Below are 16,159 nucleotides of genomic sequence, written 5' to 3'. Positions count from 1 at the left end.
CTCTCAGCACCGGAGACCGCCACATCATCTGCGCTCTCTGCCTGGGACTGGGGCATGCAGAGCTCGCCCTCGCCAAAGGCGGATGCGATCTCTGCGAGGAGCTGCCGATGTCGACCCTGCGGGCTCGACTCGAAGCGCTCAGGACCGAAGCCGCCGTGCCGCCTTCCGTTCAGCCGCGCAGAAAAAAGCGCCGCTCTCAAAGGCTGCCGGAAACAGTGGTAGAAGCAATTGCCTCGCCGGAACCCATCCCTCGAGCATCGCCTTCACCCTCCCCGCCCACCCGGGACGCGCAGTTGCCGCCGAGCAGCTGCTCTGCTGCTATCTCGGACGAAGAAGCGGAGGATAAGGGCTGTTCCATCATGGCTTCGGACAGCGAGGAGTGGTCAGGCTCACATGCCTCCTCCTCGGCCCAGGAATCCAGCAAGACCCGCGCCGGAGTCGAAGGGGAACTAACACGCCTCCTCACACAGGCCGTCGACCGCCTCGGGCTCGAGTGGTCACCACCCCTTGAGCAGGCACCCAACAGACTTGACGGCTGCTTTCTACCTTTGCCCGCCCTCCGCGAGATGGCGGTCTAAACCAGTGCTCCCGTCTAAGGCCTGCAGAACAACTTCCGCCTGTGTTGGCCGCGCCTATTCCGCCGCCGGCCAAGCTGCATCTGCTCTGCACTCTATGGCCGTCCTACAGATCCTCCAAGCGGACCTTCTGCGGGAGTGGGATGAGGAAAGCAGGCATCCAGAGGCGGTTGCAGACATACGGAGTGCTACGGACCTCGCCCTCCGCGCTACCAAAGCTGCAGCCCAAGCTATGGGGAAGTGCATGGCCACGCTGACTGTGACCGAGAGACATCTGTGGCTAACGCTAGCCGACATGGGAGAAGCAGAGCGCTCTACGTTCCTCAACGCACCGCTCTCTCCATCCGGTCTCTTCGGCTCCGCGGTGAGTGGTATCATTGACCGGTTTTCAGAGGTCCAAAAAGCCACACAAGCCATGAATCTCTTTCTGCCTCGTCACGCTAGCTCCTCTGCAGGCCGCCCACGTGAGCCTCCTGCACGAGCCTCTTCACAGCGCCCAGCTCAACAAAGCCAGACTTCTCAGCGTCGACAGGGCGGCCGCCTCGATCAGCGCCAGACAGCCGCCGCAGACCGCCGCCCCTCGGGCCTCGGACTAGAATTGCGCTGAAACCTGAACAACCGAAGTCCTCCTAGCTTTGTTGACAAAAGGACGGATCAGTCCCGCTGCGGCCAGACCACCGTCAAAGCTTCGCCCCCTGTCAGTCCCCTTCCTTCAGGCTACTACAGTGGTAGATTCAGCAGCCAACAAGCCGGTGTTAACGCCCGCTTGCCTGCGCTCAAACGCCGTTTTCACGGCGACCCAAATAAATCTGGTAAAGAGCAAGCATGCCATATATGTAGAAAATGTGCCCACAACCCAGTGTTCACCTCTACACACAAGCATTACACATCCCGTGTCCATACCAGAGAGCAAACATGTCTTATGTGTAGAAAATGTGCCCACAATCCAGTGTTCACCCCTACACACAAGCATTACACATCCCGTGGCCCTATCACGGCACACTCACATAAAGCGGTTACGAACCGCTCGAGTGTTAGGGTTAATAAATGCACCCACGAATCCGTGCGCGCGCCCATTCTCTGGCCGCTCTGTCACACGACCAGCCTTATGTGTAGAAAATGTGCCCACAATCCAGTGTTCACCCCTACACACAAGCATTACACGTTCCGTGTCCCCATCAGAGCACACTCAAAAGCGGTTACAAACCACTCGAGTGTTAGAGTCAATAAATGCGCTCACGAATACGTGCGCGCGCCCATTCTCTGCCCGCTCCGTCACACAGCCAGCAAACACTTCTCTGTATGTAAGTCCCGTGCCCGTGACTATGCTTGTGTATCACTTAACAGACGTGACTCTTTCCCCATTCACCTCAATCGGGAAGTCACTCACAGAACAGCCTGTCCATGCTGTCTGCGAAGCAGTCCAGCATAAGCACAGTAAGCGCGCTCACACATTCTGTTCAGCTGCTGTGAGCGGCAATCAGAGCGATTTGGCCACTCACCCTCTAACATTACGCTTCAAAGCGTGGGAAGATATTCCAGGGATATCCGAATGGGTGTTAAGCACAATAAAACAGGGCTATTTGCTACAGTTCGATCGCCGTCCTCCTCGCTTCAGAGCGTGGCTCGAAACTACTGTGAACACGAAGCAGCGTGCATGCTTCGCTCAGAAATAGCAAACCTTCTGTGCAAAAGGGCCATAGAGAGAGTGCCGCCTCCCTGAGCTGAGTCGGGTTTTACAGCCGTTATTTTCTTGTCCCCAAGAAAGACGGCGGCCTCAGACCAATATTAGATCTCAGGGTTTTGAACAAAGCGCTTGCAAAAAGACCGCTCAAAATGCTCACAACCAGCAAACTCCTCGCGCATGTGCGCCAGGGGACTGGTTTATTTCTCTCGATCTGAAAGATGCATACTTTCAGATTCAGATAAATCCCCGTCACAGGCCATTCTTGAGATTCGCCTCGACGGCCAGGTTTATCAATACACCGTCCTTCCGTTCGGCCTGTCCTTAGCACCCCGTACTTTCACGAAGTGCATGGACGCTGGCGCCGCACTCCCTGCGGAGTCAGGGTTTGCGAATTCTGAACTATTTGGACAATTGGCTGATTTTGGCACAATCACATACGGAGCTTCTGTCTCACAGGACAGTTCTCCTCAGTCATCTGAACAGTTTGGGCCTTGCAGTCAATTGGACCAAGAGCTCACTACAGCCCAGTCAGACAATTTCCTTCCTTGGAATAGAACTAGACTCAGTGGCAATGACGGCTCGCTTATCTACACAGCGCGCCGCCGTGTGCAGCTGACTAGCCGCGTCGTTTCAGATGAACAGCCTCACACCTCTGAAGAAGTTTCAGAGAGTGCTAGGCTACATGGCCTCAACCGCAGCAGTACTTCAACTGGGTTTACTGCGCATGCGCTCGGTTCAGCATTGGCTAAACACCCGCGCGTCTCGCCGGGCTTGGGCCACAGGCCACCAGCCAATCAGAGTGACTCAGACCTGTATTTCAGCTCTGCAGCCCTGGACAGTGGCCGAGTGGTATCAGCGGGGAGTAATGATGGGAGCTGTATCTTGCCGAAAAGTCATCTCGACAGACGCGTCCAACACGGGTTGGGCGCGGTCCGCGAGGGCTCTCCGGTTTTTGGCCTATGGTCAGTTCAGGAAAATCTCCTTCACATAAATTGTCTGGAAATGATAGCGGTCGAGTACGCCGCGGCGCTTCCTCCCGATCATTCAGGGTCACCACGTCCTGGTCCGCTCGGACAACAGGTCTGTGGTATCCTATCTAAACCGTCAGGGCGGTGTCAGATCCAGGAACCTCTTCCATCTGACGAAACGCATACTGAGTTGGTCCCAGCGCCACCTGTGCTCGCTGAGGGCGACGCACGTGCCAGGCCACCTGAACGACGGCCCAGACAGACTGTCCAGAGACAATATTCCCCCAGGGGAATGGTCCCTGCACGCTCAAACAGTCCAGACGTTATGGCGCATATTCGGCAGAGCAGAGATAGACCTCTTTGCGTCAGAAGAGAACTCTCACTTGCCACAGGTAATGCAGAGGATCAGGGAAACGCGCCACTCGGTGCTCCTCATAGCCCCATGCTGGGAGAATCAAACATGGTTCCCGGAGCTTACGCAGCTGTCACTGACAGCGCCGTGGCCCATCCCAGTGAGAGCAGATCTCCTCTCGCAAGCTTGCGGAACGATCTGGCATCCCCACCCAGAGCGCTGGGCGCTACACGCGTGGGTGATCAACGGCTACCCGTCGCTTTGCCAGAAGGAGTAATAAACACCATCATACACGCTAGAGCCCCCTCCATGAGAAGACTCTATGCGTCAAAATGGTCTGTGTTTTCAAAATGGTGCACCGACAGAGACCTGAACCCACGGACATGTGGGGTGTCGCCGCTGCTCGTGTTTTTACAAGAGCTGCTGGATAAGGCCAGATCCCCATCCACGCTCAAAGTGTACGTGGCGGCCGTCCCGGCGTTCGCTGAACCCCTGCACGGCCAGTCACAGGGTAAAAACGAGCTGGTCATCCGCTTCCTCAGGCAAGCTAGAAGGATGAACCCTCCGCGCCCCCCATCGGTTCCTATCTGGGACCTTTCTATAGTTCTCGAAGCTATGAATGCCCCCCCTTTCGAACCACTTCAATCCGTGGATGTGAAACACCTCTCACTTAAAACCGTTTTTCTAACTGCCCTATCATCAGTTAAACGGGTGGGAGACCTTCACGCGCTATCTGTCAGCGCTGCGTGTCTTGAGTTTGGACCAAGTGACTCCAAGGTAATTTTAAAGCCTAGACACGGCTACGTCCCCAAGGTGGTCGGTACTCCTTTCAGAGCACAGATCATTTCCTTGTCGGCGCTACCAGCATCTGATAGCGAACGCGACGGCAATTTGCCTTTGCCCAGTCAGAGCACTGAGATTGTATACTGCACGCTCCGCATCTTTCAGAAGCTCCGAGCAGCTTTTCGTTTCGTTTGGAGGGTGCACCAAAGGTCTCGCTGCCTCGAAACAGACACTGTCCAGATGGATAGTGGACGCTATTGCTGCCACGTACGCGTCAAAAGACCTACCATGCCCGCTAGGCATTAAGGCTCACTCCACTAGAGGCATGGCCTCCTCGTGGGCATGGTCCAGCGGGATTTCCATTCACGACATATGTGTGGCAGCGGGCTGGGCTTCCCCCTCCACCTTTGTCAGATTTTACAATCTGGAAGTACCCGCTCTGCAGGCTAAACTGCTAGCGGTTTAATCACGCTACAGCTCCCCTGGTGAGCTGCATTAATGGGACACAGTCCACACAGACCGCACCGCCGCTCTGTCTATGTGCTTATGTACTACACACACACTGGCCCGCACACTTGCCGGCCAAATATTAATTCCCCACTCACAAGGGCTCCCCCGGGTCCCCCTTAATTCCCTGGGGCTCATGCAGTGGATGCTTGGTGCGCACGGCGTTGACAAAGGGTTCCCGTAGCGTAAGCTAGCTTACGCAATACGAGAGAACCTCTCGTAAGAGAACGAATCGGTTACTAACGTAACCTCGGTTCTCTCTAGATGAGGGAACGAGTATTGCGTAACCGGCCGTGCTCGCGCCACGAGCAATTTTTCGCTTCATTCAATGAAAACCAGGGTTCCAGCCTACGAACTACGCTTATATGCACCCTAGTCACGCCCTTTTTGGCGGGCTTTGATGCAGTGAGCGCGCGGACGCCTCTCATTGGATGCGAGTTCGCCCAAGCTCTTCTATAGGCTGCAGCAGTTGCCGCAGAGCAACCAATGAGCTCGCTAGCTAGCCCGCTCAAGGTCTGCAGCTGCCGCACTGCGTTGACAATGGATACAAAATTAAGGATAATTTTTTGGCTTCAATATCTCAGAAAAGATTAATCTTTCTGTAGCGTAAGCTAGCTTACGCAATACTCGTTCCCTCATCTAGAGAGAACCGAGGTTACGTTAGTAACCGATTCGTTTTAAGTTTGATTGCAGTTTGTCATGCCTGCTTTGTAAAATTTAAGTTTGTCATTTCTGTGCCACTAGTGTTGCCAAACGGAATTGCAAATACAAACATTTTAACACCTCTGAAACTATGGTATGTACACTTTAAGTGAAAATCAACTTAAGATTTGTTTACTGAAATTTGTTTCTGGGATAGGAGAAAGTATTTTTTGCCATGTAGAAAAAATTACATACATCCGCTTTAATATTAATTTCAGTGTTATTTTAGAGATTTTTTTAATAGATTTTTTCTCTGAGTTCTTTAAATATCCAGTTTATTGATGATATGAGTGGGATAACTGATATTTTGAAATGTCATGTCAGATCAGTTGAACCGGTTAAGGTTCCTTTACTGTGAGCCAAGCATCACACTGAATAATGAGTAGACTAATAACTGTGAGAAGACAAAGCCAAAGAGCTGAGTCTACACATGGAGAGTAGGCTACATTCGGTAAGGGAGTAGAAAAAAATTATTAAACTGCATGTGTGTGTGTTATTTCAGAAATAATTGCTAATATTTTTCATAGATTTCACAAGCCTTTCACAGAATAAATCATCCTTCTGTGTTACTCATTTGCTCTTCAAAAGACTGATGTGTGTAATAGTATAATCAGACGTTTTTTTCATTGCAGGGTGTTTCTGTTCATTTTCATTCTGCACTGATATTGTGACATTTTCCATCCCACTTTGGGGTACCACTTTTTACTTTTCTAAGCACTATAAAGATATTTTTTTTTACATATGCACAAGCATTCGTGACTAGTTTACCTGAATGTATACATTTTTCATGTAACGCAGTAACTGCCATGGCAGGAAGTCATCTGAAACAACTGTGTTCGTGTTCTGCAGAAGGAAAAATGTCATACACATGGTATAACGTAAATGATTTTCAGTTTTTGGGTGAACTAACCCTTTTATTTTAGTGCAAATTAAATATGTTTGTGTTTTTGTTGTCCACAAACCTTGATCATTTCGTATAATGTATTCCCAAATGTGACTTGCATTTGGTAAAAAGATGCATTTGCCAATCAAACGTCTCTGCCCCTAAGGACATTGGGGATCTGGATTTGGATTTGCACCATAAAATAGGTTAAGAATTGTATTTTGGATAAGAAATAAACATTGGGTATTTCTGTAGTAATTATAATAGATTATAAAACTGTCAATTCTGACACAACATCATTTGACATCAGTGCATCGATTGACAATCTGAATGCAGATTATCGTAGTAATCAATCAATGTATTTTTACACCTCCAGTGTGTTCCACATTATCTCAAACAGATGTTGTTTTAACCTTCTCAGAGTGGATCTATTAATAGGTGTAGGATGAGCATTCTGGCAGTTCAGAGGAAACCTGGTGTTTGATGTGTAGGTTTTAACCTACTGTATGTCTGGCTTTTGAAAGCTACACCAAACAGTCTTTTCAGAACAATAGGTCTTTCTCTCTATGTCTCTGTTAATCTCTATCTAACTCCAACAATTTTTCTGTATTCTCACAGTTCAGGTGTGTGCATGTGCAAGATGGGAGTGCACGGGGACAAGTGTGACGACTGCCGCCCAGGCTTCTCGCACTTCAGCAGCACGGGATGCCAACCATGCCAGTGCAATAATCACAGCAGCTACTGTCACCCACAATCAGGTGAGTCACCCTCATCCACACTTGATGCATAGAGACACACAAGAAGCCAGCACAGCACAGTTTCCTCACATCCTCTTTTATCAAACAAGCGTTTGTCACACATCTCTTTGGATGGTAATTTTTTGATCTTATGAGCCTTCATCAGCAGAAGCTACACCTTATCTATCTAACTAACTAATTATTGATTTAGTTGACACTTTATTCCCCTGGAGCAAACATAGATTAAAGGAATAGTTCACCCAAAAATTATAATACTCTCATCATTTAGTCACCTGTGACAGGTTAATCAATTCTGAGACAGGAGGCAGCGAACTGTCAACCTGAGTATTATATTACTCTTCAGCATCACATAAAAACTTTAACAAAAATGGCTCTTCTTGAACACGATGTGGCACCATGTGAGGTTCGGACGTGTGAACGGCCAGCTCTGCACACTTTGCTAGTTTTAATGCTATTTGTGTCATAAACTGGTGAGATTTGATACACACTGTTCCATAACTGTTCTATGAAGACAATATGTCAAAGAATTCAAAATCCTCAGGCTCTGGAGACATTAAAAGACACTTATGTGCTCAAGCTGAAGCCCCTGAGCAACAGACCTCAGACCAGTGACTAAATTTGGACAGTGTGGTGAAAGAGATTCAGTGTCAACTGACAAACATGTCAGTAATGCTGATGAAGGTCGTTGCTGACTTGGAGGATCTTGCTGTAATACGTTGATTGATCACTGCCATGGAGACTAAATTCACTGAGATGGTTAGAGTGTCGGATGTTGAGAAACGGATCGATTTAATCGGAGAGGGAATTAGGGCTCCACTTTTGCTAGAAGTTTATACGGAATCATTAAAGAATGGAAAGCTTCCACCAACCATGATGCAAGCCCAAATCAGTCTGATTCTTAATAAGGACAAAGATCAAAGCGAGTGTATGTGTTACAATCCAATTTCCCTGATCCAGCTTGATGTTAAAATATTATCCAAAAGTTTGGGTAATCGATTAAGTAAAGTAATGACACCTTTTATTCATCTAGATCAGGTGGGGTTTATTCAGGGCCACAGCTCTTTTGATAACATTAGGCGTTTCATCAATATCATGTGGTCAGTGGCGAATGATCAGACTCCAGGCACTGCCATCTCACTTGATGCCGAAAAGGTATTTGATATGGTAGAATGGGATTATCTTTTCAAGATTTTGGAAATGCAGGGGTTTGGGAGTACATTTATTGGATGAATTAAGTTACTTTATAGACACCCATTACCGGTGGTACAAACAAATGGATTAATTCAGATCATTTTACCCCATCCCCACATACCCCCACTGCCCGACTCATGATTTGCCAGGGCAACATATGGCCTAACACCACCGCACAGACAGCATAAGGGTGAGTAAATGGGAATCATAATTTTTAAGGTAGAGTAACACTTGCTCACAGTGGTGTCGATTTTGTGAGCGAACATTCTGTTCTGTAATTTCTTTTCAGTGAACTGGCAAAACTGGTTTACAGATCGGTCTGAATGGATCGTTTGTGAATCAGTTTGAATCAGAATTATTTTTAGAAATCCTTATCCAGTATTCACAAATAACTTGAAAGGTCATACAAAAGTCAGAAATTATTTGATCAAAAAGTATGGGAACCTTGTTAATACTGTAGTAACATGTTGATAAGTTTTGTGTCATCCTTAAATATTTAGTATTGATCACAGCAGTTATTATCGCTTACACCAGGTCAGTCAACCCCTGGAGGCTCACATTATACATTATAGATTAAAAAGTAAAAGCATTAGAAAAGGGAAGAATGGTGCATTGCATCTTTATTATGAAAGAGGTTTTTTCAAGTTCATCCAGTGCAGCAACCAAAGGCTGATGTTGATGCTGACGCCAAGCAGCCAAGTCATCACTCTGACTCAACAATCACACATAAGCACTTTTCTGCTACTACTGATATCGCTGCAGAGCTTGAACATATATATATCTCTCACCATACAAGCTAAAAGGTCTCTGACACAGGACAAGATATCTGTGCTCCTCTCATCTTATTTTAAGATAAATATCCACAAATCAACTCATTTACATTTATTAATTTAGCATACATTTTGCAAGTCAGAACCTTGAAATGTTACAGTGCAAAGTTGGTTATTCTTGAAAATATACCAGCTAAAACTGAATATTCTGTGTGGTAATTCTAATCTCTATAATTACATTGCATTTGCTTTCTCCTGGATCTGTCTGTCTGTAAAGAGCCTTTTACATGATTTGCATCAGCGCTTCAAAGTATCACTCAACACAAGCATCATGGTGCCACTTTGACCTCCAGATGAAAAGCACTGCCATACATCATCGAATGTCATGATATATTTTTATTGTTGTGATGTACAACTCAGTGCATATAGATAGCCACAAGATCAGTGTCTCTTCCATTATTTTAATTTTCTCGCAATCATATGTCTGATAATCATAGACTATGTCCACAGTAACCCATATACATTTGAAAATGGCATATTCGTTTTAAAAATACTTATCATCCACACTGCCGTTTTCAAGCATTTTCCACAAGTTTCTCATCCACACAGAAACTAATGAAAACGCTTTAATCCTCTTACTGCGCATGCGGAAAATTGCTGTTCCATGTTTGGTCTGAAAAGCAATCATCCCTGTGTTCCATTGCTGGACTGCAATTCCGTTTTCAGATATCTCTGTTTCCCCATCTGTCGCTCTCTCGACGTTGTGTCAGAGAAGCGACACTAGTAGTCTCTCATGAGCGCCAAATATGCCTCTGATCTATGAAAAAAGGCCAATGAGAAGTTGGCAGACAGTATTTGCATACCCCGCCCCCGGACATACGGGTATAAAGGCGAAAAATATGAGTTCATTCATAATTTTTTTTCGGAGCCGATGGTTGTGCATGCTGTTTGCTACGAGTCACACCTGTTCCTCTAGTCCTCTGATGCTCTGCATGCTGTTGGATTGACGATGCATTACAGCAGCTTTCTCCTTCCTTGCACGCAGTGCAATTTGCTCCTGGGCGCTTCGACAGCGCAGAGAAAACACTCTAAAATTTTATTAAAAGAGTGATTTTCTTTAAAAGAGTATATTTCACTAAAAGAGCAATACACAGCGGTGTTGAACGTTCTTTTCAGGACACGTCTTTCTAAAGATGCCTTTCCGCCCCTGTGTAGTTCCTGGATGCGGTAGAGTGCTCTCCGCTTCAGACGGCCACAGGTGTTGTCTCGTGTGTCTGGGCAGCGATCACACCGAGGCTGCGTTTGTGGATGGTTCATGCTCTCACTTCGAGGGCATGACCATGGCAACATTGCGGTCGCGGCTCACTTTCAATAGAAAGCAAGCCACTCCAGCCACCCCCCGCATTGCTCCTTCTTCCCACGGGATTGAGGATGATGCGGCTGGCGCCTTGAGGCGATCTGGGGATGGCAGCGGGTGCAGCTCCGTCCACCAGGCCAAGGCGCTCAGAGCTGCACGTGGGTAGCCCTGATCCCAATGTGCTGCAGGAACTGCGCTCAGAGACCGACCTAGCCCTTAGAGCCACGAAGGTCACAGCGCAGTCACTCGGGCAGGCGATGGCCACGCTCGTGGTCCAGGAACGTCATCTGTGGCTGAACTTGGTCGAGATGCGTTAGACCGACAAGACTCGCTTTCTCGACGCCCCAGTCTCCCAGTTCAGCCTCTTCGGCAACACCGTCGAGGACTTCGCCCAGCAGTTCTCCGTGGTGAAGAAACAGACGGAGGCCATCTCTCACATCCTGCCCCACCACAAGTCTGCCGCCATGGGCCATGCCCCGTCTGCTCGCCGAGGGCATCCCCCTGTGAAGAAACACCAGGCTGCTCCGCCTCAACCTGGGCCCAGCTCTCAGTCCACGCGTCGAGTGCCCCGCAGGAAGCAGACGCCCCCCGTCTCACGGACTCTCTCGAGGGCCTGGAAGGCTCCCAGGCGCTCCTGAGACGTTCGACCCAGAGCCCGAGATGTTAGCTCCGGAGATGGTAAGACCACTGCGTCCCCCAGTGGAGGGCCGGGAGGAGAATCTTTGTTGAATTCATTTAATTTGCCGCCCCCCTAGACGGGGCTGCAGTACCCAAATTCTCAATAATAGAGCTATTTCCTTTGTCTCTGGGTCACCTGGCCCGCAATCTGCCACCAGATCTCAACAGTCCCGGCATGCTGGATGTGGACCCCCCGCCTTCAGCCCCACGACTGTTCCCCGGCTGGCCGGTTCCGATGAGTTCAGAGGATGCCTACACCGGACCTCCTCCTCAGTCGCTAACCCTCCCCTTACCGACAGCCCCTCCCTGGCGAATTCCCCTGAGGAAGGACCTTCTTTCTCAGGGACGGGGCACACTCTGGCATCCGCACCCAGACCTCTGGAACCTCCATGTCTGGCCCCTGGATGGGACGTGGAAGATCTAGCTGGTCTACCACCTACCGTCATAGACACGATCAACCAAGCCAGGCCCCCTTCTACCAGGCAACTTTACGCCCTAAAGTGGCGCCTGTTCGCAAATTGGTGTTCTTCCCTTGCTGAAGACCCACAGAGATGCGCAGTTAGGTCAGTGCTCTTATTCCTACAGGAGAAGTTGGAAGGGAGGCTATCCCCTTCCACCTTGAAGATGTATGTTGCCGCTATCGCAGCTCACCACGACCCTGTAGGCAAATCTCTGGGTAAGCACGACTTAGTCAGCCAGACTCAGGGGCCTCTCCCTAAAGACGGCCCTGATGATCGCGCTCGCCTCCATCAAGAGGGGACCTGCAAGCGTTGTCTGTCAGCGACACTTGCCTGGAGTTCGGTCCGGCAGACACATATGTGATCCTAAGACCGCAACCGGGCTACGTGCCCAAGGTTCCTACCACGCCCTTTAGAGACCAGGTAGTGAACCTGCAAGCGCTGCCCCGGGAGGAGGCAGACCCAGCCCCTTCATTGCTGTTTTCAGTACATGCTTTGCGCACCTATTTTGGACGCAGAGCTTTTTTTTGCGTATTTGCACACGCAGAGCTTTAGATGCTCTGAGCAGCTCTTTGTCTGCTTTTGTGGAACGTGGAAAGGGAACGCTGTCTCCAAACAGAGGCTTTCCCACTGGGTCGTGGATGCCATTGCATTGGCCTATCACACCCAGGCTGTGTCCCCCCCCTTGCGGGTCTGAGCACACTCAACAAGAAGTGTTGCGTCCTCGTGGGCACTGGCCAGGGGTACCTCCCTGGTGGACATATGCAGAGCTGTGGGTTGGGCACCACCTAATACCTAATACGAGATATTACAATCTCCGGGTTGAGTCAGTATCGTCCCTTGTCTTCTCAGGTCCGAGCCGGTAAAACTCGGTGACACGCTGATGAACTGGCCCAGCGCCCTTTCCCTCGGCAGAGGTAAAACTGTGCGCTTTCTCTCCCAGGAGATCCCACTCCCCCTGTGTGTATTAACCGCGGCACAGTCCCCTTACAAATGTGGACCCGCGTCTCCCTTAGGCAGTCCCAGCTGCCCTCCTGTCGCCGTGTTGTAGCAAGCTGGATCTACCACTGCGCCACTTTCCACATGTCGCCTAAAAACCCATGTGATGTATTCACCACTCTTACCACCCCTTCCGGGCAGGTGTGGTCTCCACAGGGTCTTTTTCCCCTGACAGAATAGGAAACTGGGTAAGACCCCCTTCCCTCGATGTATGTAAGGGCCCCGGCCATTTATTACTCTATGCGGAGAAACAGAGAGAAAAGAGGCCCAGCCAGGCTCAGGTTGGCACGCGTCGCCTTGTTCCCCTGTCTAGGGTAACCAGAAGGATCCTGTGTCAGCAGAACACGTACACGGCTCAGCGCATGGCGTGATTTAAATTGGACCCCTAGTGTCGCTTCTCCGACACAACGTCGAGAGAGCAACAGACGGTGAACGTCTAGGTTACGTATGTAACCTCCGTTCCCTGATGGAGAGAACGAGACGTTGTGTCCTCCCGGCCATGTCGCTGAGCTGAGCCACTGTAGTGGCCGGACCATTTCCGGCTCCTCAGAAAAATCCTGAATGAACTCATAGTATTTCCTCGCCTTTATGTCCGGGGGTGGGGTATGCAAATACTGTCTGCCAACTTCTCCTTGGCCTTTTTTCATAGATCAGAGGCATATTTGGCATTCGAGAGGCCCGTAGTGTCGCTTTTCCGACACAACTTCTCATTCCCTCCATTAGGGAATGGAGGTTACATACGTAACCTAGACGTTTCCCTGTCCACACTACAACACGAAGACAGCATTTTCAAATGTATTCACTTGGGAGAGGGGTTTTTTTCTTTTTTTCTCGAAAAGCTTTGTTTTTGTTGGACAAAAATGCCATCTCAGTGTGGACGGAAGGCAAAAACGTAGTGAAAAGATGCGTTTTCCAATGTATTAGTGTGGATGTGGCCTGCAGAAACTGTCAAATTTTGCAAAATTGTTTTATCAATTTATTTGTGAAAAGGCCATAAGAAATAATCTCTCAAAGTTAGGACCATTATCTCAGGCAGAGCATTCCTTTCTGTCCTTCACCCCCCCCCCCACCCCCTCCTTTTTTTTAAAAGACATTCTGAATATTGCTGCAAATTACTTTTTGTTTTTTTGTGCTTACTCGTTCTCTTATTCCATCAGTTTGTTTCTATAATAATATTTGCTATTCAGCAGTAATTTTACCAGCCTGATATAATTTTCAGTTTTGACTGTTACCTGCAGTAAAAACATTTTTTATATTAACAATATGTAACAAATGCTTAACAGCCCAAATTTAAATCTGTTTAATTTCTCATTTGATGTTCAACACTGTTCTTTGACTGTCAGTTTTTTCCAGGCGTCCATTTGTGTCACACTAGTGGTGTTTAATGTTCCTGTCAACATGCACCCTACCCACAGCTTTGCTTTCTAAAAGCCAATAATGTGCATTCACAAAGAAGTGCAGATCTTGCCATTTCTTTCTGCCATTACATCAGACAGCACAACAGGAGTCAAACTGTCCCGTTAGAATGAGTTGAATGGATAGTGTTACATTAGTTAAATGCAATTTGAGCTGTTAAAGTGTACCAAGAGATCTCTGGGTGCAGATCTTCTGTTGCACTAGGGTCTGGATTCTGTGTTTGCCTGTTTTCCAAGATCAGTCAAAGTTAACATCTTGGTGCATGAGACAAGATCACAGCAGAGATTGTATGTAAACATACAATCCCTTTGCATCACTTATCCCATTTACATAACATAATTTTTCTTGTGAACTGAATTTCCTATTTGTGATTGAGAATTTGCTCAATGACTCTCCAAGAGTCTGTCTTTTGTAGCTCTCACAGAACTGCTAGTGAAGGATGGGATTTAGCTTCAGATTTGTAAAAATGTATTCAAAAACTATGATCTGTTGAAAGATACTGTTTTGAGGTGCAGCTGTTTAAGATGGAACTGTCAAGCCCCGGATTAGTTGCTTTGTGCACTTGTGTACAGACCTCCCAAATATAAGTACTTTATTAAAGATTTCTCAAAATATCTCCTTTATGCATACTTATACCAATCTTTTGGTTATTTTAACACAAATAATTGCCTTTGGTTAGACATTCTTTAATCTCTACTAATTGTTGATTTGCTTAATATTATATTATTCTCTACACAAAAATAGTCAAACCTAGATCTTGTTTTCACATAAAAAAAATAGATTTAATGTTTGTTTTAAAGTTGTTTATTGGGAAACCTTTAGGTTTCATGCTATTATACATTGTTCTGGTTTGGGTTTTTTCCCAAACTTTTCTTTCTGTTCTTTTTCTTAACCTTTCTTTCCTTTTATTTTGCCTTTCTGCCTCCCTCCTGCCACCTACTGTGCACACTGGTCAGTGCACATATAAATGAGTGATCAGGTGGAATGTGGCACCTAATCAGGTGTTTCCAGTAGGCAGTGGCCCACAGTTTACAACTGCTTGCACTATACTATTGAAAGATTGAATTAATTGTTTATTGGTTATATAGATTTAACTTTATTTTACTAAAAACTAGAATATGGATTTTTTTTTTTTTTATTTCTTAAAAAATTCTTATAGATTTAAAGTTCTATTTTGCCCAATAAATGTAGTGCTTGATCATGTTCTCACATCCTCTTCCAGTTCAATTCCTGAAGCCTTACTAAATGTCTTCATTGTTAAAATGACCTTTCTGAGCCAACAACATGCTGTAGTCTTCTAAATCCAATTTGTTATATGCCCGCCTGATTTCAAACTGACAGCTCTTTCCACACCCTCAAAACAGAGTTGACACATTTCTATCTTTCAAATGTTCTGACCAAGCTTTGTCTGCGCTCTTACTTGTAACAAACAAAGCCGTGTTTCCACCCAGTTTCATAAAAGTTGTTTTTCTTCGTTTTTGTTTTTAACTGGAAATAAGATTTTTGAGGAATCTCGTTTGTGCTTCAGAGCACAGCACAGAGTTGGCTCTTCTTAAAGTCTCTAATGATTTATCGTTGTCTGTGAACTCTGGAAACTGCCACTCCGATGAATCTTAACATTGCTTTCGACATACTGTAGTCAATCATGCTATTCATTCTATTGAAGTGGCTGGCATTCATTCACTCCACTGAAATAATCCAGCCTTCATTACAGCTCTGAGGTCCACAAGCAGTCCCTTTCTGCTGTCTGACTCCCTCAGAGCTATGAAACAGTTCAGCAGTGGGTATTGGGTCTGTTCCTACTATCAATTTAAATCCTGTCATTTGACTAACCTTTTTTGTATATCATGCGTTCTCTTTTCATGCTTTTCCCATGTTGATCTAATCTCACTTTGCACCACTTTGTTGGACAATTCTTGTTTTTAAATGTGCTCTGTAATTAAATTTGACTTAACCGTAATCAAAGAAGGATGTTATTTATAACTGTATTTATTGCAAATCAAGTGACATATAGTCAAACCTAAAGTTTTTGATTCAGGTATGTGTAAAACTGCATAAGGATCTGTTTGTTCTGC

The 16,159-nt window shown here is 47.1% G+C and overlaps 1 protein-coding gene across 1 annotated transcript in view; it reads left to right on the top strand.

Annotated features, from left to right (window-relative positions):
• LOC127632615 (multiple epidermal growth factor-like domains protein 9) overlaps positions 1-16,159 on the top strand; it is a 157,592-nt gene that overhangs the window by 104,844 nt on the left and 36,589 nt on the right. Inside the window, exon 3 of the mRNA XM_052111315.1 lies at positions 7,076-7,215. Coding sequence (XP_051967275.1) covers positions 7,076-7,215 — 140 coding nt within the window. The remainder of the gene's footprint in view (positions 1-7,075; positions 7,216-16,159) is intronic.

Source organism: Xyrauchen texanus, chromosome 3 (assembly GCF_025860055.1).
Source record: "Xyrauchen texanus isolate HMW12.3.18 chromosome 3, RBS_HiC_50CHRs, whole genome shotgun sequence".
Lineage (NCBI taxonomy): Eukaryota > Metazoa > Chordata > Actinopteri > Cypriniformes > Catostomidae > Xyrauchen > Xyrauchen texanus.
This window is presented reverse-complemented; position numbering and strand designations above follow the sequence as displayed.